The 25,018-nt window shown below is 40.8% G+C and overlaps 1 protein-coding gene across 3 annotated transcripts; it reads left to right on the top strand.

The window, feature by feature from the left end:
- Positions 1-5,155: 5,155 nt before the first annotated feature.
- Positions 5,156-24,635, top strand: igf2bp3 (insulin-like growth factor 2 mRNA binding protein 3). Of its 3 annotated transcripts, XM_034240794.1 has the most exons (16): positions 5,156-5,971; positions 6,890-6,950; positions 12,197-12,245; positions 15,328-15,379; positions 15,625-15,688; positions 16,351-16,629; positions 17,281-17,415; positions 17,776-17,898; positions 17,995-18,130; positions 18,708-18,836; positions 19,285-19,353; positions 20,072-20,191; positions 20,336-20,410; positions 20,668-20,799; positions 20,929-21,042; positions 21,677-24,635. In XM_034240794.1, exons 1-16 carry the CDS (start codon positions 5,797-5,799, stop codon positions 21,776-21,778), a joined length of 1,815 nt encoding a protein of 604 aa, XP_034096685.1. In that variant the 5' UTR covers positions 5,156-5,796; the 3' UTR covers positions 21,779-24,635. The 3 variants fall into 3 exon arrangements, with proteins under 3 accessions (XP_034096685.1, XP_034096687.1, XP_034096686.1); XM_034240796.1 differs by lacking the exon at positions 19,285-19,353 and having other exon boundaries at positions 5,157-5,971; XM_034240795.1 differs by lacking the exon at positions 19,285-19,353 and having other exon boundaries at positions 5,159-5,971; positions 20,069-20,191.
- Positions 24,636-25,018: the final 383 nt, after the last annotated feature.

Raw genomic sequence — 25,018 nt, 5'->3', positions numbered from 1 at the left:
TGATATAAATCAGTGGAGGATGTTTTCCGAAAATGACATTTGTTGGAGAGTTGGTGCATTGATCTTTAAAGATTATTTTTAATGTGTCTGAAGTAAACCAAGAAGTAGTTATTGACTGTTCAATAAATATGTTTTTAATGCTTTTTTAACTGGAGCCTGGTGTGTTTGAATACTATGCAATATTTCAGAATCAATTAAAAAAACTGTTTGAAATTTAACAATGTTTTACTCTGACTTTATTACAAATAATGAAACACAGGTGGCAAAAAAGTCAATTTTATTGCCATAACATTTTAAATCAAGTAATGTGTATTCATTCACTGAATTAGTTAGCAAAATCATCAGGTTTATTATCTCCTTAACCCCTAGGATTCAGATACAGTAAATAAAAGCTGTATTTAAAACAAAGAAATGCCAAAGAAATCCACTTGAGACAATATATATATTGTTATTCATTCCAGCACTTTATTTTGCAATAAACATAATCTAGGGGAAATTACAGGTGTAAAAGCTTAAAGCACAACAGATCATGTTTCTCTTTTTGAGTTGTTTCAAGAGCCTTTTCTCAACAAACATCACAGTGTAATTAATCAATTAAAGTGCTAACAACAGCAGCCATGAAGGGAATTATTCATGTAATACAGATACATGCATGCAGTCAGTATGATATAAATGCAATGTGTGACTAAATCTGCAAATATTCATGTGACTGTGTGAAAACACCCACTTTCTCATCAGTCTTTTTACATTGCCTCAACATGTGGTGTTAATTTCAACAAATGCTCAAAAACTATTCAAATGCAGTCATTTCTAGATAAAAAAAAAAAAATTCAACAGATGTTTATTACAAAAATATATATTTGTTAAAATAATGTCAAATAAAGACAAATCAAAATGTAAATCTGTTCAGTTTACACACTCTGCAGCATGTCGAATGCAGTGTGTGCAGAGTTGAATTAAATTACTTGTAATTAAACAAATATTTTTGACTTTAAAAAATAGGGAGAGATTTTGCCACTAGTGGAACCAAACAATGGCATGACGGTACATGTTTGCCTGCTATTAATAGCTTTTTAGAGTTGTTTTGAAAAAAGAAAATACTCCAATAATTGCCTTTAAAATATCCACTCATTTAAATGATATTTCCTGTTACTGTTGATAAAGATTAAGTCTACTTTTTTCTCCTAATAATTTCCAGGATTTGACTTTTGTTTAAAAAATCTAAGTATACGTGACGAGAAAACGAGAAAATACTACATTTCCTCCACTTGAATTATTCTTTTAAAAATAGCAAAGATTTTGGCTTTAAAATGTGTACAATTTCTATACTCCAGCAGTTTTTATTAACTCGTTGTTTACTGTTAAAAATGAATCTTCCTTGGCATGTGTTTTTGAGGGGGCACAAACCGCCATTTTCTAATGAGATGAAGGGTGTCATCACACAGGAGAATCTGTGAAGAAAACACATCCTATTTTTGGTGTTTTGGAGCCTGAATGAAACTCCTTGATGTAAATAGGAAACACATGTCTGGACATAAGAAAAAACCTTACATTTACATCGATAAGAACCTTGTTTCTATCAGTAGCCTAAATGTTCCTGGAGAGGCTCCAGATTCTCCTCAACATGGCGTTCACCACTGTGTTCCCTGACTCTGTCCGAAGCGGTCATTCAGAGGATTTAATGCTTTCAACTCAAGTGAAAAAAACAACAACATTGTTATAGATTAGAATCGCCTAGCAATAAATACGAAATAAAGCAATCTCACCGGAAAACAGAATCCATTGAATGAGCCTAAAGGGTTTTGTGAAAGAGCCTTGCGCTTGGCGACGTATACTATCTCTTAGAGTGAGGCCAGCAGCTTAAAGTTGGGCAATGGGTTTTACTTAAACAATCCTACCTCCCCTTCTCCTTCCCTTCAAGAAATTCCCTAGACTATGTTTAACCAGATCGATTTTGTAATTTCTTTTTCCTGCACAGAAATCTTCCCACATAGGATGTAGTCTGAAACTTTGTGTCAGTTTGCCCTTATGGAATTTGTCTATATAGCGAGGAGTCCTGAAACTGGGGGCGGGGAGACTTTCTGTACATTCCTCAGCGATACATTCACTTCTCCCCCTGCAGAGTCCACACACACACACACACACACACACACACAACACACACACACACACACACACACACACACACACACACACACACACACACACACACACACACACACACACACACACACACACACACACACACACACACACACACACACACACACACCCACACCACACACACACACACACACACACATACACGGACAGACGGACACACACACACACATACACGGACAAACAGACAGACTGCAGCCATGCATCAATTCATTGAAAATGCATCTATAAGGTGCTGTTTGCAGCACACAGGAGCAGTATGCAGACACAGTTCCTGCTGTGCGATTCGTTATTCGATTTGCAGTGAATACCATTAAAGCCAGATAAACCAGGTTATAAAAAATTGTATGCGCCTATCTAGGCCGACGGAAAGCGTCCATGTTTATTACAAACCTATGGGTCAATGCAAAAAGGATATGGATCTAAACATTGAGTTAGAAGTTATTAAGAAACTCTCCTGTAGGTGAAATACATGATTAAAAGTAAGATGGGGACTTAAAGCTGAATTTAAAACACAGTCTTTTACTCCATTATCATTTAACCTATTTATGGGGCAGAGCCTGTATGTAAACACAGCCTAAACGTGTTGAAAAGTTGAAAAGAGTTATGGAAGTCCTGCCGAATTGGCTGCTGCTTCGCGTTTCGTTGTATCTTTAAGGCATATGACAAAGCCCAGCAGAGGAAACATGGGGAGTAATGCATAATTGGCGCGCTGATTCATATAGAATAGTCGCGCGGAGGAGCCAATGAATGAGCGCGTTGAGGCCGAGCCGCAGCAGTAGTACGGAGCGGGGCTGCAGCGCTCTGATTGGTCAGCCTGTCAGACCAATCAGAGAGCGTTGTGTGCTTGATCAGAAGCAGAGGAGTAAACCAACTGAGACAGCCATGGACCGAGCCTGAGCTAGAGGCTGAAGGGCCCACTAAACCAACACTCCCTTTGTAACCTGCTTTACACGAGCATGCACACCTAGCCCTATTCATTAGCAAACACTGCAGGGACACAGTACTATCATTTCAGCTCAAAGCATAGCTCTTTGCAGGGGCAATTGCAGGGCTCCAGGGAAGGTTACTCCCACCTAAACTTCACATCACTTTCTTTTCTTGGTGAAATACAGTTTACATTTCAGACTCCAACTGTTCAAAGTAAATTACTTAGCAAACAGTGGTGTAAGTACATTTACTCAGGTACTCTACTTGTAAGTAACATTTTGATAGAATTCAGAGGTATATCGTGTACTTTTATTCAACTACGTTTATTTAATATTTAGTTACTTTACAGATTTGTATTAATGATGTGAAATATAATCAACAGTTATATAATATGTTGGTTACACCTGGAGTAAATTCACAAGCCACCCTGCAGTATACAAAGTGATTAAAACTAGCTGCACCTTTACCAGCTTTGATAATACATCAATATTTATAATCAAAACATATGATATTATTCTGAAAAGGGCTAATTGCATAATGAGTATTTTTTACTTTAAGCATATTGTGATGATAATACTTTCTGTAGTAACATTTTGAATGCAGGACTTTTACTTGTAACAGAGTACTCCTACACTCTGGTACTTCTGGCTATACTTAAATACAAGATCTGAGTACTTCTCCCACCTCTGTTAGCCAATGATATATGTAGGTTGCAATGAATACCAGAAAATACTAATATGATAATATAGTTTTTAGTTTCTTTCTGGCTACAATTCCAATGTAGTTCTTGATTTGCTATTAATGACTAATTTGTGATAACTAATTACAGGAACTAAATTATAAACACACATGATGATACACCTCATAAATTATACTGACACGTGCTCTGTGTGTTAAGCATACCTAAACTGTTATGTAGCCTAAAGCCTTAGTCTGAATATGTTTGGATTGAGTTCACATAATGATCTAAGTATAATGCAACCTCGAAACTAACTATTAAAGCAAATGTTTTTTTGAAGGACGGTTGTATCAGACTGCCCTAGTTTTATTTGTGTACCTTTTAAACTGTCTTCGAGTGAAGATAGATACATAGTTAGATACTGTAAAAAGTCTACGCCAGATCTTTAATTCGGAAGATTTGATGAACACGAAATTGTAAGCTTATTTTTTTTGTCTGGTCCTTGGTGTTGCAAAATTGAAGGCAATTTTGCTTGGACAGCGTAACGACATTTGTGTCATCAACAGGTACGGATTCAGCTGCACATTTATCCTGTAAATGTGGCACTTTTCTTGCTGAGTGACCTATGCGTAATCTATCGGCCTTCGCCTGAGATTTACAAAAGATTTTATGAACACTAGGGTACTATTTCTGACATGGATTCCCACGTTATTGAATTGGGCTGTGCGTTACGTTACATAGGACGCTAGGGACACTTTGGTGTAGTAGACCCCTCCCTCTCTCAGTGAATGTAGATCCATGCCGGAGGTATAGCCGAGAGGATTCGCCATGTGCATTCGGCCCGCATGGCCAACGCCTCCTCGTTGTGCCAAACGGTCTGAAAGTTGGATAAAACAAATGTGTGGGGGGGGGGGGAAGCACTCATCTCGCCCAAAGACACCCCCCTTGATTTATTTTGTGTGGCCACGGGAAAATCGGGCCTGCAATTGGACTTTGAGTTGTGGATCAGGGAGGGCATGGCTCCACTCTAGTTGGAGAAGATGGATGCCGTCATGTGGATAGTAGTAGCCTACGTGTCATTCACATATTGCGCGGAGGCCCGAGGAGGGGCGCAGGGCCCTCCCTAGTCAAGTTTCTTAAAATTAAATGTGCCCAGCTTTCAATTTAACAATATAGTGCAACATCATTTATGACTGGCCCCACCCCCTTTTCCTGCTCTTGTGTCATCAGTACAGCGCACTTAGCACAGCCGTGCGCACAAGCCCCAGCAATATCAGCGTGGGCCTGCATGAGCGCATTGCCGTTTTACTATTCCTCCGCCGACCAATAAGAACCGAGTGTTTGCAGAGAAAGGCACACGAATGTGATTCTAGTAAAGATACACTGGGTTCTCACGGAATCCCTTTACGCACATAGCTCGCCAGGTTTTTTCCCCAACACCAATCCACTCTTCCCCTCCTTTTTTATCCACTCCCCTCTGCTGTCCCCACCCCAGATTCCCGTGCAATTTTTCCCAATCCCAAACACTTAATTGAGCAATTGGGATTCCTCACGTGTGGGCTGATTTGTAGTTTGAACACGTGGCTCATTCAAAAAAGCCGGAATAGCGGAGGATTTTTTTCACCCCCTTCTTCTTCTTCTTCTTCTTATTCTAGGATCTAGACTTAGAGGCGGGCGCCAGCCTTACCGTGTGTGACATTCTCTGTCTCTTTGCCAAGGGGTTTGGAGGAAGACACAAAGTAGTTTCTCCTCCTTTTCACCCAACGCGCCATCGTTTGGAGACACGAGATTAATAATTGAGCATTTATTTATTGCGCGATAGAGACAGAGGGGCGAGGGAGAGCGAGAGCGAACGCACAGTGAGGCTGCCAGTTTAAATCTATCTGTGGCTTGAACGACCGGGAAGCACGCCACAGCCTCTCCGTAGTAGTATCGGCGATTTAGGCTACTCCAAACACTGCACATCCGTGAGAGCAAACATCTATCTCTCCCTCAGCGTAAAGATTGTCCCTTTTTCGGCGCAAAACATGAATAAGCTATACATTGGCAACGTGAGCGCTGAGGCGAGCGAGGAGGACTTAGAAACTATCTTTGAGCGTTTGAAGATCCCGCACAGTGGTCCGTTTCTTGTCAAAACTGGCTATGCATTTGTGGATTGCCCGGACGAGAAAGCAGCAAACCTGGCCATCGAAAGGATATCAGGTGAGAAATGTTGGTTAAATAAAATTGTAAAAAAGTGGTGATTCGAAAGACTCACTCAACTGCTGCAATTGCGTGAAGATTGCTTTTACTTGAGTCCTGTGGGGTGGGGGTGTATGCAACCATTTCTTTCTCTCGCACAACCTTTACTTGGCCTTTTGACACTGTGGGTTCAGAAAAAAATAGCTGCCATGGGTTCGAGTGAAATTATGCACTTGTAATTTAAACGAGTGTTACTTGATAAACTGAGTAAACCCAATTATGGGGGATAAGAAAGAAATACCGTTGCTTTCCTGTTGTGTGTGGCGTTCAGGCAGCGGGCTGTGGACGCCGTGTAGTGAACCTCATTGTGGGCTTTATCTAACGGCTCACTTTGGCACGATTGTGAACAAAAGCCGTAGTGTGTTGCTGCTTTTTATAAGCTTCAATTTGAACTCACATACACGTCCAGGTTCCAAACTATAGGCCTTCTCTTGTGGCCACAACTTGCTACATTGTGAAGCCATTTCGCCCATGCTGACACACCAGGTGGTTTAATTGTGTTGGTCAAATGTAGGCCAACTAACTGAGCCAAACGACTATCTGCTTTTGTAAATAATTCACTTCGTCTCATGGTTTGTTATTAAATTATAGTAAGGCCTACTCACAACAGAACACGTAAGAATTAAGAAACTCATATAATTGTACGTATTAGCTGGTTCGTGTAGTGGCTCGCACATTTTTTTGCCTTTTGTGTTGCTAGTTTCAAATTGTACTTGAATTATACATTGTGTACATATGCATGTTTAGATTTAAGTACACTACCCAAAACGAGTAGCAAAAATACTCCTGAATGCATTTCCACGAGCAGGAGAGGAGGCCTGTTGTTCAGGAGGTCAAATGATTAATGACACTAATAGTTGTGTCTTTTTGTTTTTTTAGGTAATGAAGAACTCTTTGGGAAAGTTCTCGAAGTGGCGATCTCGGTCCCTAAAAGTCAAAGGTAGGTCGTTTTTACAATATAGCCTACTGCTTTTTGGTTCAACTCGTGGGAGCTGCAGTTGTTTGTCCTCCCAATTATCCTATTCTTCAATGAGCCTTTTTTTTGTATTTTTCCGAAATGTGTGTTTACATTGCTGTGCAATTTCAATTCAGTATTTTTTTTAAATGTTGATTAAATAAGGTGTGTTTTGTTCCCCCCCCCCTGAATGCTCTGGGGTCAAATGAAAGGGGCGTATGGTGGTGTACTTCCTCCTTTCGCCATGACTGTGGAGTGCTCCTAAAACCGTCGTGCATTAAGGTTTTAACCAGCCTATATTCTCTCGCTCGCACATATTGTATGTTCAGTACTTTGTATTGTTTGAGCTCCAACTTCGGGGCGATTAGTTAAAAGCCTGAATGTGCAGGGTCGAAATGTGTGTGCAGGCTGTGTTTGAGGCGCACAGGCCTTGTGGAGTCGTCCATTTGGGAAGGATCTGCCCGTCATTCTCCCTGCCTGCCCTGCGCTTCCGCCCTCCTCTGCACATTGTGCTGCTGTTGCATGAGATGGACTCCCAAACGCGAGTGGAATGGGAGGTTTGGGGCACAAGTCACGGAAAACCTTAGTTTCAGAGTTAGAGCCCAGTAGCCACTCTTGGTCAGTCGTCTCTGTCTCTATTACCTAAAAAGTGAAATATAAATGTATTTCCGTGAAGGGTCTACGTAATGTGCCGAGGACGTAAAATACTGAGGCATGTTGGCATTGTATGCGTGTTTTTAGGTGGTGACGCCATAATTAATCATTATTTTGATTTCAATTAAAACGTCTCTCACTTGGTAATTGGTGTAATGTTTTCTGAAAGGTGTTACAGGTAATATGCATGGTTAAGTCGCTTTTTCAAGTGTAATTGTGATTTGCTGTTTTACGCAACGTCACGTTTTGAAATCAGAAAGGCGAGGAGGAAACACGTAGGGTTGTGGACTGTTATGTTGATTTGATATAGAAAGTACCTTGAGGTGAAAAAGGACATGGCAGAGATTTATATATTTTTCAAAAAAATGTCCACCTACAAGCTCCTGGCCACTGTGTAGGCTGCTGGTTTAAATGGTGCCTTGAATAATTAAACCAGGTAAGCTAAATGAGAATTTTGCGTCAAATCTTGAGACACATTTTCCAGATAACGAAAAAACTGGTGACGTTGCTCTGTCTTTTTAGTGCCTGCTGTGGTGGCTATGGCAGCAGCAGAGTCGAGTTTCAGCCACACTTTAAAAAGTAAAACGTGCCCTCCCTTTACAACATGGAACATAGCAGTAGTCAATGGGAACAGTATTCTGAGTTTGGGCTACACACTTGGACACTGGGGCCCCTCTTTGCATTCCAACCTGCAAATATTAAATGGGGACTCGGCCAATCGCAATGGCTTAACCTTTGAACCTTTCAGCAAGGGGAAGTGCTGCAGCAGACAGATGAAGGGGGCTCGTGAAGATAGAAATGTGTAGAATGACATGCTGAGCAGTGTGGCGTTTCACATGGGTAATAATGCAACATGTAATCAAACATTTGGATGTGCATTCCTTTTAAATTTGTCATGAACGTGGCCAAAACCCCCAATAAAAATATGTCCAGTTCACTAGCAAAAACATATGCTGCTGCATTCAATAGTGACTTCAGGAAATCTGTGTATTAGCAGTTTAATCCAACATAATTCAGTTAATTTAAAAATATTGTCCAGCATTGCATAGTGTTAGTAGTATTATAGTTATTAAATATTTCAGCTGTCTTATAGACATTTATATTTTGTTGTGAAAATGTGCTGTACTTGGCTCTGTTTTTTGTATTTGGCATTTAAAGTGGACACCCACATTTTCCTGACAATTTCTTGAACTTTAATTTAATTTTTACCCAGAAAGCATGTACAGGTAGAATAAGAAACCAAGGATCAATCAGAATCATCCAGGTGTATTTACATTTCAGGTAAAACTGTTTAAAGGGACCTGTTTATAGTTTCACTTTTGATTCAGCTTTTTACAAGTATATTAAACGGCTTGTTAATGCAAGCAACTGGGCCATATGTATTTATTCTGGCTAACAGTCTATCATTGACCACTAAATGTTTTATTTAATTAATTGGTAGCAAAACAAGTTGCAGAAGTGTCATATTTTGAACACTTCCTCAGTCAGATTATGCTCCCCTTGTTGGATAAATAAAAAAAATCTTTCTCATCCCCACATGCACATGAAGGAAAGGAAATGGCATGGCGTGAAGAGTGGCCCCAAAGAGAGGGGAACATGTTATTTAACCTACTTTATCCATAGGTGAATAACTTTATGCTTTATTTAAGAACAGTATAGTGTAGTTAGTGTAGCTAATGTCCTCAGTGAGTGGGGTAAAGTAACAGCTGTTATATATATTTTTTATTTATACAAAAAAACTCCATAAATGTAGTCAATAGTGTAGATCGTATCAGTGCTGTTTGTAGAAAAGGCTCCTGGCTCTTATATCAAGAATATCAGGTCATGGGGTCACAGTGGGGCCCCACCTGCAGAAACAGGGATTTAGGACGGAGACTTGGGGTGCCAGAGAATTATGAATGTGGCCCCTTGTTTTACCCAGACTGCAAGAAAAGACTCTTCCTCTTGCAAGGTCAAATCAGAATGACATTGTGCTTTTGCTTCGTCTTGCGTGTATATAAAATGGTTTGATGTAGGTAGTAGTCACAATTGTGTATTAGTGTTTGCAGAAGTTGATTAATTTCTAATTGTTATTCAACTCATCTGTGGGAATAGCCAATCTATCCAAATGTTGAATTTAGCTTATTGGGTCAGTGTGCATATAAGGCCTGTGAGAAGGCAGCGGAAACCAGGCTGTGGAGTTCAGTCATTCAGAACCTCTGCATACTGAATAGTTGATAGCTGTGGATGGGCGTCGAGCACAGGTCCCAAACCAGATAGTGTTGAGTGCTTCAGTGAGCTTTTGGAAATGAATACAGGTGTGATGCAGTCTCATTGTGAATGCTCTTGTCTTAAATGGCTCCATGCTTATGTGTTTTAATACACCTATTTGTGTGTATTACGTCCACCCTGCAGGCTTGAGCTGAGCGGCTAAGGAATATTGGTACATTTTAAAAAGTAAATAAGGAGTCCGGCCTCCTCCTGGCAATCACATGACGAGCCAACCCTAGTCACTCCTGTCCCTCCCCCTCCCACTTTTAACCCGCGCTACATGTTCCTGTCAGTGGACTTGTCCGTGTCCATGGTAACAGGGCCCCACCCCCACAGGGCAGAGAGGGCCCTTGTTACCCTTGCCTGAAACAGGGCTAGTCCCCCCCCCCACCCTCACAAACACCACACCCCACTCACACACACCTCCCCCTCCCCAAATCAAAGGCTTGGACTAGGGAATGTATACCAACCCCCACCCACCCACCCTATACCCTGGCTGACTTCTTCTGTGTGTGTGGAGCTATAGGTTAATCCGAGTGGAAGTGCTCGGTGCATTTGCACATTTCGCATGGCGTTCCCACCGCAATGCAGAGCATACAGAATGTGTGGGGAGAGGGGGCCGGATCAGCCAGGAATGGCACAGTGGGCCGGAAAGGGCTGGAATTCCTCTTGGAAGTTATTTGGGAATTTTCTATACAATTTGCCCATTAAGAATAAAGTAGTTTCCTAATGTCTCAAACATAAATATGTTTGTTGAACTTCTGCTGGCTTGATTGAGGTCTTAGAGCTAAACTGAGGAATGTAAACTACTGCGGCCCCTGTTGCACATGTGCAGTATGCTTTTACTGCGTAGATGTCCTTGTGTGAGTTTTAAATAAATTGCTTTAAAATGCTGCATGGTGTATTTTTTTCACCAGCAGATTAGAAAACAACCAATAGCGGCAGAGCTGTTTGTACAGGATGAGCTGCATTTAAGTCTTTTTTTAACAGCTTAGTTATATTTTATGGAAAATAACAAAAGATGCAACTCTTATGCACCCCTTTTTTTTATGAGTTCATTCACTTAGGAGACATTTTAAAAATGCTGCATGGTGTAATTTCTCACCAGCAGATTAGAAAACAACCAGTAACGGTGGAGCTGTTTTTACAAGATGAGCTCGGTGATTATTTTTATATTTTTTAGAGAAAAGAAAGAAAAAAGTTTTTACACAGATGTCCACACACAAAGTAGTTTAAATTAGATGCATATGTATGAGGTCCATGTGTTGTGAGCGGTAAGGCTGGTGTGAAAATGGGATGGGGTCAGGATTTGTGATTCCACTGTGTGTGTTCATGCTTCACCTCCCAGCCATATGTACATTTTGTTCCTTTAGATCTGTTCGTATCCACATGCAGCGGACTTTGGAGTGGCCAGGGCTTTTCTCACATTTGTAAAACTCTGACTCATTGATCCAGAAGTTCCTTGTCTGCGTGACCTCCACATTTACCCAGTATACTCATGATGCTTTCCACAATTTGTAACTACATTTGGGAACCTTCAAGCTAACAGGATGAATCTGGGATTTTTGTCCTAGTTTGATTCTAGTGACAGGGCACACCAGCACCTTTTTGTTAATACTGGTTTCCACTTGCTTCTGTTGTATTCACAGTCTCTAAGAACAAGCACGCAATTTTGATTCTTGCCATTGAGTGTGACGCTTTTTTTTTTACAGCAGCTGATACTCCTTGATCAGTGTATGTTGTAGTTGGGAGTGGGGTTGGGAATTGCACCGGTTGAAACCTCATCATGCAATGCTATAGAGCAAATGATTGACAAAATTGCAAATACACAACCTTCAGATGCATCTTTCTCTTGCCACTTGAATCGTATTCCTCTCTGCTCTCACCTTTATGCCTGCTTTCACATCTCGTCTTTCGCACTTTGTGTGACACAATCTGTGATTTAGGACAAAGTGTGTGGTATGGGTTAAAAAAAAAAAAGGTTTACATTTTAGGCCACCCAGTTGAGATTCCAAATCGCCCCTTTGCCCTTTTTTTCTCCATCACTTCCTCTCACGCTTTACCCAGTGTGTCTCATTGCACCTGCTGGGTGGGGAATGATATTAAAGCAGAGGTTGTATCTGCTGCTCCTCCATCTTGGTCTTTCTTGCTCGATGGAGTGAATGAAGTCCTTTTTTGTTTTCAATTAAAATGCCTTATTTTTTCATTGTGCTCTTGGTATTGTCGGCTACTAACTGAAACTCTCTCCCATCTCTCTTTTCCCATCAATTTATCTCCCTCCCCCTTCATCCATCCCCCACCGTCTTCCTCCCTTGTCCTCTCTCCAGGAGCTGTAAGATGCAGATCAGGAACATCCCGCCTCACATGCAGTGGGAGGTGAGTGCTAACAGGCTGTTAACTGTTCCAGGGCGGGGTATTATTGGGCATTTAGTGGACTCTGGAGTCACCTTGCTTACCTTTTGGGTTTCAATTAAGCATGTTCTTTATAATTATTTGAACAAAGCTGTAAGGTCAGGCCTAACGCACCAACCAGTCGGTGGAACTGTGATTTGATAAAGCAGAAATGACTTCAAATAGTGATTTCTAAAGGTTGAAGTTATACAATGTTTGCTACACAGGAGCTTGGCATTACTGAACAAACTATTTGAAGAATTAAAAGAGTAAGGTCTCGAGGGTTTGGCTGAGTCAGGCACACGAGGAAACTTTAAGCAGTTACATGATCTTAGTAGTGTTGTATTGCTGAATGTGTTTGCAACCTACTAGGCGTGTTTCTTAAAGCATTTTGAAAGAGCTTATTGTTTTTGAATTATTAATATACACAGGATCAGATGTTCTTAAAATGGCAAACAGGACTTAATTGTGCTGTTATGGTCACATGTGCTAGTTTGAAAGTGAATGCCTCTTCACTGTCTTTTTTTTGCAAAAAACACTTCTGGTAATGAAATAAAAATAAACCAAGTGTATTGTCTGTGGCGTTGTGAAACATTTCACACAACGGGGGGGTTTGACTTGGCCCTGTGGATACTGTGTGTTAATCCTAACATGGTGCAAAGAGATATTTCTTTTTTTTTTAAATGATCAATTTAGTGTACTATGTGGTTCTTTAGTGTGTTTTGTTCAAGACATTAGTCTGGAAATTAAGTGATTTGATATATTTGTGTAGCTTTACAATTTGTATCCAATCAGGGATGTGCTAGAAACATTACATGTCCAAAGATTATAATTTGAGTTTTGAGATTTAACTGTATCCTAATTTAAGTAAATAGTCTGTTGTCCAATAATATATTGTGATGTATTTCTACGGGTGAAGTAGAAATACAGTAATAAGTACTTTTACATTTGAAGAAACAATACATCTTTATACAATGCCCTTTTTGTGTCCGTTTGCACATTCATTTACAAACAAGGTACCAAACGCTAAAAAGAAACAATATACATTATAATTCTGATAGTTGTGAAAGCTGAGTATATTGTTTTGACTTTATCTTGGAATAATGTTTGGCAAAATCACACTTTTTCATCAGCAAACCATGTCTGAATTGATCATGCTAAACTGTGCTCAGGTGCATAGATGGAACTCTGAGTTGATTGGATGTTTTACAGAGGAGTGAATTTAAGCAGTAACACTGGCACTCAAGGTCGGTGTTAAAACTCAAAGGCAATTCTCTTGTTTGGTATTTCCTAAAGGGTAAACAGAAAAAAAGATGTGGCACAAACTAAATAACTAAATCAATTAAATGATTCTGCTGTAAAATGTGTAGTTTCACCAATAAGGCAGTGGCCTCTTAATCTGACTTGGTGTTGAGCAACAGAAGTGTGTCCTTGCAATGTATTTATTTTTCCTTTACATTGATGAACATTTAATCCAAAATTATGTGTGTGTTGGCTACAAATTCTTCTTTGAGTACACACTGATTTACTACGCAGACGTAAATTCATCTAGACTTTAATTTGAGCACTTTTAAAGCTAACTGACACATTTCACTACCTCTTTTTTCCTCAATCATTTTTGTCAAACTCAACCTCCATGTTGAATCTCATGTGGCTGTAACACAGCTTTACGTGACTTTTTTTTGTTCCCCTTTCCCTCTGCAGAGCTTTAGCTGTGATGGCGTGAGCCTGTAGTTTCGTTCAGTTGAATTTTCTCCTCCTAAAGACTATGCAAGCCTACTAAGAATGTTCTCATTGAATTGCACAATTGTTCTGAATTGTAAGGTTAATACATGGCTTTAGATTTCAGCCTGATTCACTCAGTATGATCAAATGGCTACGGACAGACTCAGTGTTTTGTAATGGTGGTCTCGCTTTGCCTACGCATGTCCCTCAACTGCAGATCCACCCATGTTCCTAGCATGTAGCGAGAGAGCCGTTTGCTTTTTTTCAAAAGGTGACATGGAGGTTTCTCCGCCTCAGCGGGGGAGGGGTAAGAGGAATGGAGCAACAGAAAATAATTGGGTCTTTTGATGCAAAGGCCTTATATGTATCTTATCAGGTAGATAAGACAATGGGTCATGGTGTGTAGCCCTGCAGCGAGAGAATAGTGGCGAGAGTAGTGGCGTGTTCACAGGCTGTAGTGGGTGGGTGGGCCTGGACTGTTTCCCCTTCCCTTCCATGTGCTCCGATTCACAGAATGTGTAGCATGAACTCGCACCCCTCCCCCAGCCCCTGCTTCCTGCTGGAATGTACCCCACCCTTTCCTGAGTGGCCTGGATTCCCATTGGCTGGGTTTATTAGACAGACAGGCAGACAATCCAGTCATTAGCCAGCAACTCTTGGCTTCAGGGAACTCGTATCGGCTCAGGAGCAGCCAAGCAGCGGAGATGGCAGGGAGGCGGGAGGTTGGATGGTTGGTGGGTTGGATGAGTAGGGGGCAGGGATGTAGCCTTGTTGGCTAAAAAGTGGGGTTGAGCTTTTGGGGGTGTGGCCTCAGATTAAACTGAGCATGGTTGGATGTCTTAGCTTAGCCTGGAACCCTCGCTCCCCCTCTCGCCCACATTTGATCACGATCTATGAATTAAAATCCTGTGGTTTCCAGATTTAGTCAGGTGGCCAGTGTGTTTGGGTTTTTCTATTGAAATCATTTTCAATAAAGCAACATTTTTTGCTTGCATGATTTTTTTATTTTTTATTAAAAGGATTGAATAATTTTGCCAATATTTTTAAATGTCTCAAAAGTTTCCAAGTTGAATAGCGGTCTGCTTGAGAACCTAATTATTATTATTTATTTTAGAAATGTTTTTCTACATTTAAACACATGACCTTGACTATGCAAGAATCTTGGAGGAAAAATAAGAATTTGAGGTTGACAGGCATTCACAAGAAGCCATTTAATGTATCCATGTAACTCAACATAAAGCTCCAGGATGAATGGACTGTTCCCACAGATGAGCTTCTGCTCACCAGCAGGTTCAGGTCAAAAGCTTTCAATGTTTGAGCAATAATGGTTATTTTCTTTCAGGTCTTGGATGGTATGCTTGCTCAGTATGGAACAGTGGAGAGCTGTGAACAAGGTAAATACGGACTTTAGTTTAAACAATGCAATTGCATCAACAGATTATTCCATTACCTTGCCTCAAACACCTTTTTATACTGCATCAAGAATAGTTGTTATTTAACAGCTATGCAATTTTGTTTAAGTTGCCTTATTTATTAAAGCCAAATTTCCTTTGAACAATTGTGTTGCCATGTAGAAGTAGCCACTGTTGATAGATTGCATCACTGAATTTGTGGATTGACTGTGCTGTGCCCTCCACAGTAAACACTGACACAGAGACTGCAGTAGTCAACGTTCGATATGCAGCGAAGGACCAGGCCCGTCTGTGAGTACACACATACACACATACACGCACATGCAGTGTATTAACATCATTAACCTCCATCTCATCCGTCTTCATGTCTCTGACATGGATCCGCTCAAGTTTTTCACTTTACCCAGCATTCTTTGTTGCAAATGACTTCCACCTCCCCGGTCCAGTCTTCTTGCAGTGTACCTGATTTCCTCTTTACAAAAAACAGTCCAGTTTAATTTGACACGCAATGAAGATAGGTGGAGGGGGGGTGTGTTTGAAAGGAATAAGGGGGGTTAAATTAACCATATGATGCCCCCTGGTGTACATAAATCATACTACAATGTTTATCCATACACAAGTGGTTGTAGACATCTCCAGGCAATTGATGGTTTCACTATACATCTTAATTCTTGCGGCTGAAGAGGCAGATGTAAATGAAGTGTGAATGCTATATTAAGTGGCTCACTAGAATTGATGCCGCTGCCGATCAGTATACTGTGCTTTTAAGAAACTTGAACCTCTTTGTCGCTTAGTTTTAAATGTCCCCTCTCCTTGGATACTCCCATTGATAACGACATAAATTAGTTTAGCAGCTAAGTCATTCATAGCAGTGACTGTCTAAAAGCCTTCTGTGTTTTTAAATCATACCTGTTCACAAGTTTTCTGGACTGACATCTCTTTATGCTCTTCAGGGCGATGGAAAAACTGAATGGATCTATGATGGAGAACTTTGCCCTGAAAGTGTCGTACATCCCAGACGAGACGGCTGCAGCAGAGGGGGCTTCAGGCAGGGGCCGCAGAGGCTTTAACGCCCGTGGAACCCCTCGTTCCGGCTCTCCAGGTCAGGGTGCCCGGCCCAAAATGCAGTCGGACATTCCGCTGCGCATGCTGGTGCCCACGCAGTTTGTTGGGGCCATTATCGGCAAGGAAGGTGCCACTATCCGCAACATCACCAAACAGACCCACTCAAAGTACGTACCCAAATGTCAGGAGTTATACTGGAGCAGGTAGCTGTGTATGGTCACATTTCTGTACCGTTGATTTCCAGCGTTATAGGAATACTTCACCACAAGAATGATCCTTTATATCTTACTCCTTTTTACCTTGAATTTAGGAAATAACATTGCTTTGCATTCCTCCAGAGTGAAAGGAAAACCAAACACAGTATTGATGAGTTCAAGTGAATGGGAGGGTGCCACATTAAAAAACAACAACTCTTCTTCAAAACATCAATTAACATGTTGATTGTTTGTGTTTTGGAGAAAGCTCAAGACTTCCTGAACGCATGCCTTTTTGCTCAAATATAACTGTTGAAACATGGGAGTTGGATTATTGTGCACAGATGGTAAATTAATGTTTTGCTGTAGTTAAAATATGGCTTAGTTTACATAATTTCTTCAAGAATGTTCTGCACTTTTTGCTTTCTTTCTTTGTATAATTTAGGACAATTTATTCATATCTAACGCTGCGCCCTTCATTTGTTTTGTTTTATTGTCTTTTAATCTTTAGTTTTTCATTGTTTAATCAATATGGTTGTTTGAATTTGAACTTATCTAAATGCATTCATGTCCTATCTTGTTGTTGAAAAGGTGCTTAACAAATGTGTCTTGTCTGTACTCCAGGATTGACATCCACAGGAAAGAAAATGCAGGTGCTGCAGAGAAGCCCATCACTATTCACTCCACTCCTGAAGGCTGTTTGAACGCTTGTATGACCATCATGGAGATCATGCAGAAGGAAGCTGTCGACACAAAGTTGTGAGTTTCCCCCAAATACAAATGAAATGCAAAATATTTGCAAAGGTTCTTATAATTTTGTATGTCACATAAATAATTGTAAAAGACTTAAAGTGGTTATTTTGTTAAACACACCTGATATAATTGTCCGCTCTTTAAATTACCTTTTTTTTCTCACATGACAATATTAAAAAGTACTCTAACAGTTGTGTCTGGTAATAAAGTCACATGTTGAAAGATAGATACTTTCTAAGAACTTCTTCAGCTCGTTTATGATGAATGAAATGCATGCAGACAAAATTATATTGGTAGGAGAGGGCTGATCTGGATGTTGTGTTTAAGGTTCTCATTTTAACTTAACATCCCATCTGTGTCTTGCAGTACTGAGGCGATCCCACTGAAGATACTTGCACACAACAACTTTGTAGGAAGATTAATTGGAAAGGAAGGACGCAACCTGAAGAAAATCGAGCAGGATACCGGGACCAAGATCACAATCTCTGCGTAAGTTCACTTTTGTATTGACATGTATATGCTTTAGTGTCATTTAGACACTCACATAATATATCCCCTCACACTTCCCTCCATTCTTCTTTCCAGTCTCCTTGACCTGACCGTGTACAACCTAGAGAGGACCATCACGATAAACGGCACCCTCAAGGAGAGCAACAAAGCTCTAGAGGAGTTGATGACGAAGATCATGGAATCGTATGAGAGTGACATGGCCGCTATGAACGTAAGCATTTTTATTGATATCGAAACTCTATTTCCTTCAAGTGGGAGATGTGTGAACAACTTGATTTCTAACGGAACATTTCAATATGAAGTAATAAAAACAGGAAACCAGAAAATGTGTTTTTTAGGAAGGAAATTCGGAACATGCACATCAGTTATCTGGAATAGCCATAGCAGCATTTTCATATCCTGTATTATCCTGTCATATTCACACTTTAATTTGGGAGTTTTCAATTTCTCATGACCGTATTTCTTGGATTGGCTGGGCATTTTAATTGGGCTCGATTGGCAAAAATGTTCAATCAATGCAAAGAATTTTGATGCTAAAATGCAGTCCATTGGAAAAAGGAAACTTTTAACAATGCGGTACAAATAATGCTTCAAGAGCCTGGGTGGATAGTCTGAAATCTGGGTTAATAAACATACATGTTCAAATGAAGCAGATGTTCCTCTGAGATTGATATTTATCTTTTTAACTCTGATCTGAAGTCTTGACTTGTCTGTTAAACTTGTGTCTGAGCAAGCATACAAACCTTGATGTGCGTTGCATTAATGGATCTGTTCCCATTTCTCTCCAGCTGCAGTCCAACCTGATTCCAGGCTTGAATCTGAACGCTCTGGGTTTGTTCCCCAGCGGAGCGCCAGGCATGGGCCCCTCCATGTCCGGGATGCCGCCTCATGGAGCCCACGGTGGATCAGCCTATGGAGTAAGTGACGGTCTTCTTTTATATCTTTTCAATTTACACACGGCATCTATTGCACGTCTGTCCGTCCTGGGAGAGGGATCCCTCCTCTGTTGCTCTCCCTGAGGTTTCTCCCATTTTCCCCTTTAAACTGTGGGTTTTCTTCGGAAGTTTTTCCTTGTACGATGTGAGGGTCTAAGGACAGAGGGTGTCGTATTGTCATACTGATATTTTGTACAAACTGTAAAGTCCACTGAGACAAATGTAACATTTGTGATATTGGGCTATATAAATAAACATTGATTGATTGATTGATTCTTTTCACATCTAGTATATCCTAAAAACGTACATTAAAAACCAAGAAATCGCTGTGTACACAAACTGTATTCCGCAGCTTTTGGGTGAGGGTTGTAAAAAAAACGTTATATTTAGTCTGTAGCAACTCTACCTCATGTTGCTTTGTTTCCTTTAGTGCAGTCCTTATGGTGGCGAGGGGACATTTTGGGCTCCTATGCTCTCTGCGAGCAGCCAGCCCTTTTCTGTAAGTCCCCCGTCCCAAAGTGCTTTGCACGGCTTGTGGCTGCTCGCTGCGGGATTAGAAGTTATTCTTCTGCCCCTTGATCTTTGACCTTTCTTAGGTAGACCCTGATCTGTGTGCTTAGGGAAACAAATCCTGGAGGGCAAAAGCATATTGGCTTCTAGCCATATTTTAAATGTTCTACAGTGTTATTTCTGCAAATGATGCTGCATTTGCACTTTTGTAGGAAGGTGAATGTCTTTCAAACAGAACTTCCTCGGCAGTAAAAGCCCATCTCCAGATTTAGAGGCTGCCAAAAGAAATTGTTATAGTACCCCCAGCTGACAGATTGAACAGAATATTGGCCTTGATCCAAAGTCAACAGTGCTACTTGTTGTCCCACCTAGTCGATGTACACCAGATCTCCAGTCAATCACACACTTTAAACATGTGTGATGTAGCAGTTTGCAACCACGCTTCCTTCAATACATCTTCTCCAACTAAACATGAACACTGTTTTTTTTTTTTTTAGTATTATGCATGTTGCTTATTAGGATTGTGGCTTTGGATAACAAATAAACATTAACAAAGTAAGAAGAGGAAAACAAATTCCCACTGGGTTTAATCGTCGTAGGAAGAAAAACCCAACTGAAAAGCTTTTGCTGGATCCACTGTCTGCATTGCTGAAGTTGGTTGTCTGCAGGTGATCACAGTTGTAATAAAGTGTTGATTTTCCCAGCAGGGACAACCGGAGTCGGAGACCGTTCACCTGTTCATCCCTGCACTCGCTGTGGGAGCCATAATTGGAAAACAGGGTCAACACATCAAACAGCTGTCACACTTTGCCGGAGCCTCAATCAAGGTGAGTGTTGGACAGGAAGTGAAGTTTGTAATCTCAGTGATGTGTCGATGACTGCGGTCTACCTGTTGTCCCTTTTTACTGATAGGAAACATAAGTGAAGGTTGCTGGTTTTTGTATTTATTGCCGACTGTTCGTCCTCTTCAGATTGCCCCTGCAGAAGAGAAGGACTCCATACAGCGGGTTGTCATCATCATCGGAACACCAGAGGCTCAGTTTAAGGTACCTCTTCACATCCATAAAAACACATAAAACCCTCAAAGTAGTTATAAAGAGTTGAGACGCATAGCTACATTTTATGTGAGCAGCTGTTTGACTTCTGCAGACATGATGTTCTTGTAGCCTTTATGGCTTTTTTATTAGTATGTTTCTGCCTCTGGAGAGACAGTCTTGAGCATATTCTAGGGCTTTCTTTATTCTGTAAAAATGTCCCCTTTTCATAAATGCAGCATGAGTAATCTGTGTTTTTCTGGTTGCAGGCTCAATGTCGCATCTTCGGCAAGCTGAAGGAAGAGAATTTCTTTGGACCCAAAGAAGAGGTGAAGCTGGAGGCTCACATCAAGGTCCCTTCCTTTGCTGCTGGACGCGTCATCGGGAAGGGTGGAAAAACGGTAAGAAAGGGCTCAAACTCATTAGTGGTTAAACTAGCTGTACAAACCCAAGCCAGCAGCTGACAAAGCTAAACTAGGCACTACATTTAAGTGTTCAGTCACAATTATGTTATCCCTTTGTGGCTGCAGGTGAACGAGCTGCAGAACCTGACCTGTGCAGAGGTGGTGGTGCCAAGGGACCAGACGCCTGATGAGAACGACCAGGTTATCGTCAAGATCATCGGACACTTCTTTGCTTGCCAGGTGGGTTTTTCTACACAACTGGAAGATCTACAGTACTTCAGAAAGTAACAATCCCTAGGTCTGATTCCGCAGAGGCACTGTTCTCCTTCAGATCTGCATTTGAAGAAAGGTCTTACTAAACTTGTTTGAAAGAGCTGTAATCCCGTACATGCTAAAAGAAAAAAAGCAAGATGGCTGCCTCTGTGTTTTGGAGCGCTCTGTTTTGTCTTGTTTTGTGCGTTAATTCAGTGTTTACATAAAGTACTTCAAACTCTTTCACCAGGGAAGAGTTCCTAAATATAAGATAAACAACTTCAGCGGATTACATTGTGTACATTAATGCACACAATGTACACAATATCTGTTTGCTTTTTTTTATTACTGCCGAATTGTATTCCATATTTTATTCCATTCTATTTCTATGTAAATACTGCTATATTTTACTATATTCTTTATTTTAAATATGTTAATGTTTTATGTATGCACCATGACATCAAGTCAAATTCCTCGTAAATGTAAACCTACCTGGTAATAAACCTGTTTCTGATTCTGAAGAGCATCAGACCTCTAAGGATGTCATGATCAGATCTCTTTCTTTTAAGAACTCTTATTGTGATAACTTGGCTCTAATCTCGTCATGTTTTATGTCATGTAGCTGGCCCAGAGAAAGATCCAGGAGATCCTGGCCCAGGTGAGGAGGCAGCAGCAGCCTAAGCCCACATCTGGAGGCCAACCGCCACAGCCCCGCAGGAAGTAGATCTCCAGCGGACCTGGAGGAACGGTGACTGAATCTGCCAGAAGACTCGACAGACGGATTGATGAAGCAGAGTCCGGGGGGAGAAGAAGAAAAGGGGTCGTAACGCTCATCTCAGGGGTCAAAGATTATCAGAACCCAACCAAACATCCACCCCTCCTTGTCTTGCTTGATGAACTTTCAGGTGTGGCTAAGAGACGATCCACCTCCAAATCTCCACCACCTCACTTCTCTGCATCTCTGTGAGAATGTACTTCTGAGGGCTCCCAACGACGTCACCTGCCCTCACACGTACGCACCCCTCGACCGCTCTCCTCCTCCCCCACGGGTGTGTTCAAAATATTATTATTTTTGTCCTCTTTTTACACTAGAAACACAAAGAAGAAATAAGGATCCCCCCCTCCTATCAGCTACTTGGTGTGGTACTTCAAACCTGACAAGATTATTTTTGTTGAATTTGTTTTTTTTTTAAGTGTTTAATTGGTTTATGAAGCTTTCTCATCAGTTTTCTGTGGAAAGGAAAAGGCATTGCTATCAAGGTCCTGGTTGGACCAACAGAAAGGTTTATTTTGGGGGAGGGTTGGCTCAGATTGGGTGGGCCATGTTTAGGGGAAAGATTCTTGTTTCAGGCCAGGACCCCTGAAAGGGTGGATTATATTGGGTGTCCTGCCCTAGTAATGATAGTGGCATTTTATAAATTTGGATGCATTTTATAGATAGACCTATATACATAGATGAATATATATTTAGAGGTGAGGGCAGCGCCACGACTGACACTTAGGGAAAACAGTGCCGAACTGCTGCTGCCCAGGAAAACCAATTTAATATGCATTTTACTTAACTACCTCAGGATCTAGTACCTCAGAAGAGAAAAGAAAATGATTATATATATATATGAAAAAATGTTCCTTTCTTTTTTATTTTGCTTTTGTGGTATTTTGTATACTTTATAAAGCTGATAGTCTTTGAACATTTTTATTTTTTTAAGAAAATTTAAAATTTGGTCAGCTGCCAACTGACCTTGCCTTCAACTCGGATGCTTTAGGTGGCTTTGTTCATGTGTATGTGTGACTTAAGATGACCCTGTACATAAAGTCTATTTGTACATAGCAGCCCCGGAGCAAGAGTTGGCGCCCCCTCAGCTGGCGGCTGACAGGAGTATCGAGAGAAAATTGCCTCAGTTTTTCCCCTGAGGGTCCACCATCTTCTGAAAAAAAGTACAAAACAACTGCAACATGCAAATAATGCCAACCGTACATCATTGCAGCAATGCCGTTTAGTTTTGGGATTGACATTGTTATTGGTAATGGTACTTTAATTTGTCAAAAAAAAATCTTTTTTGCCTTCCTAGGAGGGCTGTCGTCAGGGCAGTGTGGACTTTAGGGGTCTGCTCGCTGCCCTACAGTCAGCAGAGAGTCTGTTTTTTCGTCTGTTTTGTTCCCAGACCATCTGCCACCTTCTCGATGTCGGTGTCTTAGCAAGGTCCAAGCCGGACTAGGTTTTTTTTCATAGAGCAAGCTTTGTCAGTTCGCAGTGGCCCTTGTAGCCAGGCCGTCAAGTCAATGTAAACGTTGTTCACTGAATGGTGAGGGTAGGGGGAGACTCACTGATAGACGCATATTCTTCTTTTTTTTTGAGCTATAGAAAATTGATTTAAACAAAACATTCTCTGTATCCCACAAATGTAACTTGATGTTGATTTGTTCAAACAGGGAAAAAGCCATAAAAGGCAAAATACTGAATGACCCCCGACTTTGGGGGGTGGTAAGAAAAGAGGAAAGGAATCCAAAACTTAAATATACAATTTATTTCATTTGTCTCTTCATGCCGAATGTAAATATGTTGATTGTGGTAAAAGTGCTCGAGTGTATCCATGCTTCCACAGTAGAACGCCGTCTACCTCAGCTGAGGGGGTGGGGGGTTGTTGTGGCACGAGGCACCCCCCCTGCCCCCACTGAGCGCCAGCACGCACCGATACCTCAGTCCCCCCCCCCGAACACTTCTTTCTAAATGGGCGCGCCATCCTAACACCACGCTTAACTGAGGGGCACAAGTGATACTTAAAAATATCCCGACACCTCCCAAATCCCTGCTTCCTTCCTGCCAAACCACCCTCCCCACCCCCCCTCTTCGCAGTTTGTTTTGATCTACCTCTTTAGACACGTATTTGAAGTAGAGGCATTCTTCTATTTGTTAGAATTTAGCCCCCCGCCCCCTTCTTTATGCCTCCCCATGCTTCCCCCCAGATATGAATGAAAACGTAAACTAAAATCATGTACTCTTTAGAACTTGAGAGAATAATCGAGAAAAAAAAAGTGATCAAAAATATTTTCTTTGCCAGTGTTTTATATGTACTCTTTGACTTAATTGAAATCCTCAACCGATGGTTATTTCTTTCTGCTTTCTATTTTTGGTGGTGTGGCTTACATGTATTTGAACTTTTGCTTGGTTTTTTTTTGTGAGAAAGGTCAAATCACATGTTTGATTTTGCATTCAATAGTTAAAATGAGAAAAAATACAGTTAAAAAAAAAAGGGCCTTGCCTTTTCTTTCTGATTTGTAAGACTTCAAAAATAGATACAAGTCCTGTCTTTCTTTCCCTTTCGTCTTTTACAGATGCTACACTCTCTCGCTGATTTGGTAGCTAGTTTCTTCTGTTAGCATTTCTTGGCTGTGTAACGTGAAACATCCTGGTATAAGACAGATGAGGGACTGGGTCTCTGAGTTTTTTTTGGAGAAGTGATCTAACTTCAGCATGATATTCCCTACACCTCCTCTGCAACCATGATTGTGCCCCTTCACCTCCCCTTCACACACAGCTCCACTTGTCAAATGCCTCTGAATAAAAAAATAATGAAATATTGGTGTTTTCTGTTTGCTTTTTTAAGGGGACTGACGCACTTTCTCTTGTGGGATATGGCTTTTATATTTTGGAATAAATCTATTGGATTAAATGTTTTAAGGAAGATTGCTTTGTGGCACAACGGTCTATTCTTGGTCGATGTTGGAACCTGAAATCATACGCACTGTCGGTGACTTTATTTTGTTACAATTGGATATGTTCCTTCTCAGGTTAAGATTAATGATAAGTCTAAAACTCTCAATGCTCTTCCGTTCTTATCAAAACTTGCGTTGAAACCTTGAGGGTTTTTAGCATTGTGGTCCGACGGTATGTTGTGCAATAAACGGTACATAATTGTGTATAATATACAACATAATACTCATTATGGCATACTTTTAATAC

Source organism: Gymnodraco acuticeps, unplaced genomic scaffold (assembly GCF_902827175.1).
Source record: "Gymnodraco acuticeps unplaced genomic scaffold, fGymAcu1.1, whole genome shotgun sequence".
Taxonomy (NCBI): domain Eukaryota; kingdom Metazoa; phylum Chordata; class Actinopteri; order Perciformes; family Bathydraconidae; genus Gymnodraco; species Gymnodraco acuticeps.
The sequence above is the reverse complement of the archived record's forward strand: the minus strand, read 5'-3'. Positions and strand labels throughout refer to the sequence as shown.

Coding starts and splice junctions, on each gene's coding strand:
- igf2bp3 (XM_034240794.1), top strand. CDS start 5,797: ATGAATAAGCTATACATTGGCAACGTGAGCGCTGAGGCGAGCGAGGAG. Junction 6,951..12,196: donor TCGGTCCCTAAAAGTCAAAG/GTAGGTCGTTTT, acceptor TCCTCTCTCCAG/GAGCTGTAAGATGCAGATCA. Junction 18,131..18,707: donor GTGACATGGCCGCTATGAAC/GTAAGCATTTTT, acceptor ATTTCTCTCCAG/CTGCAGTCCAACCTGATTCC.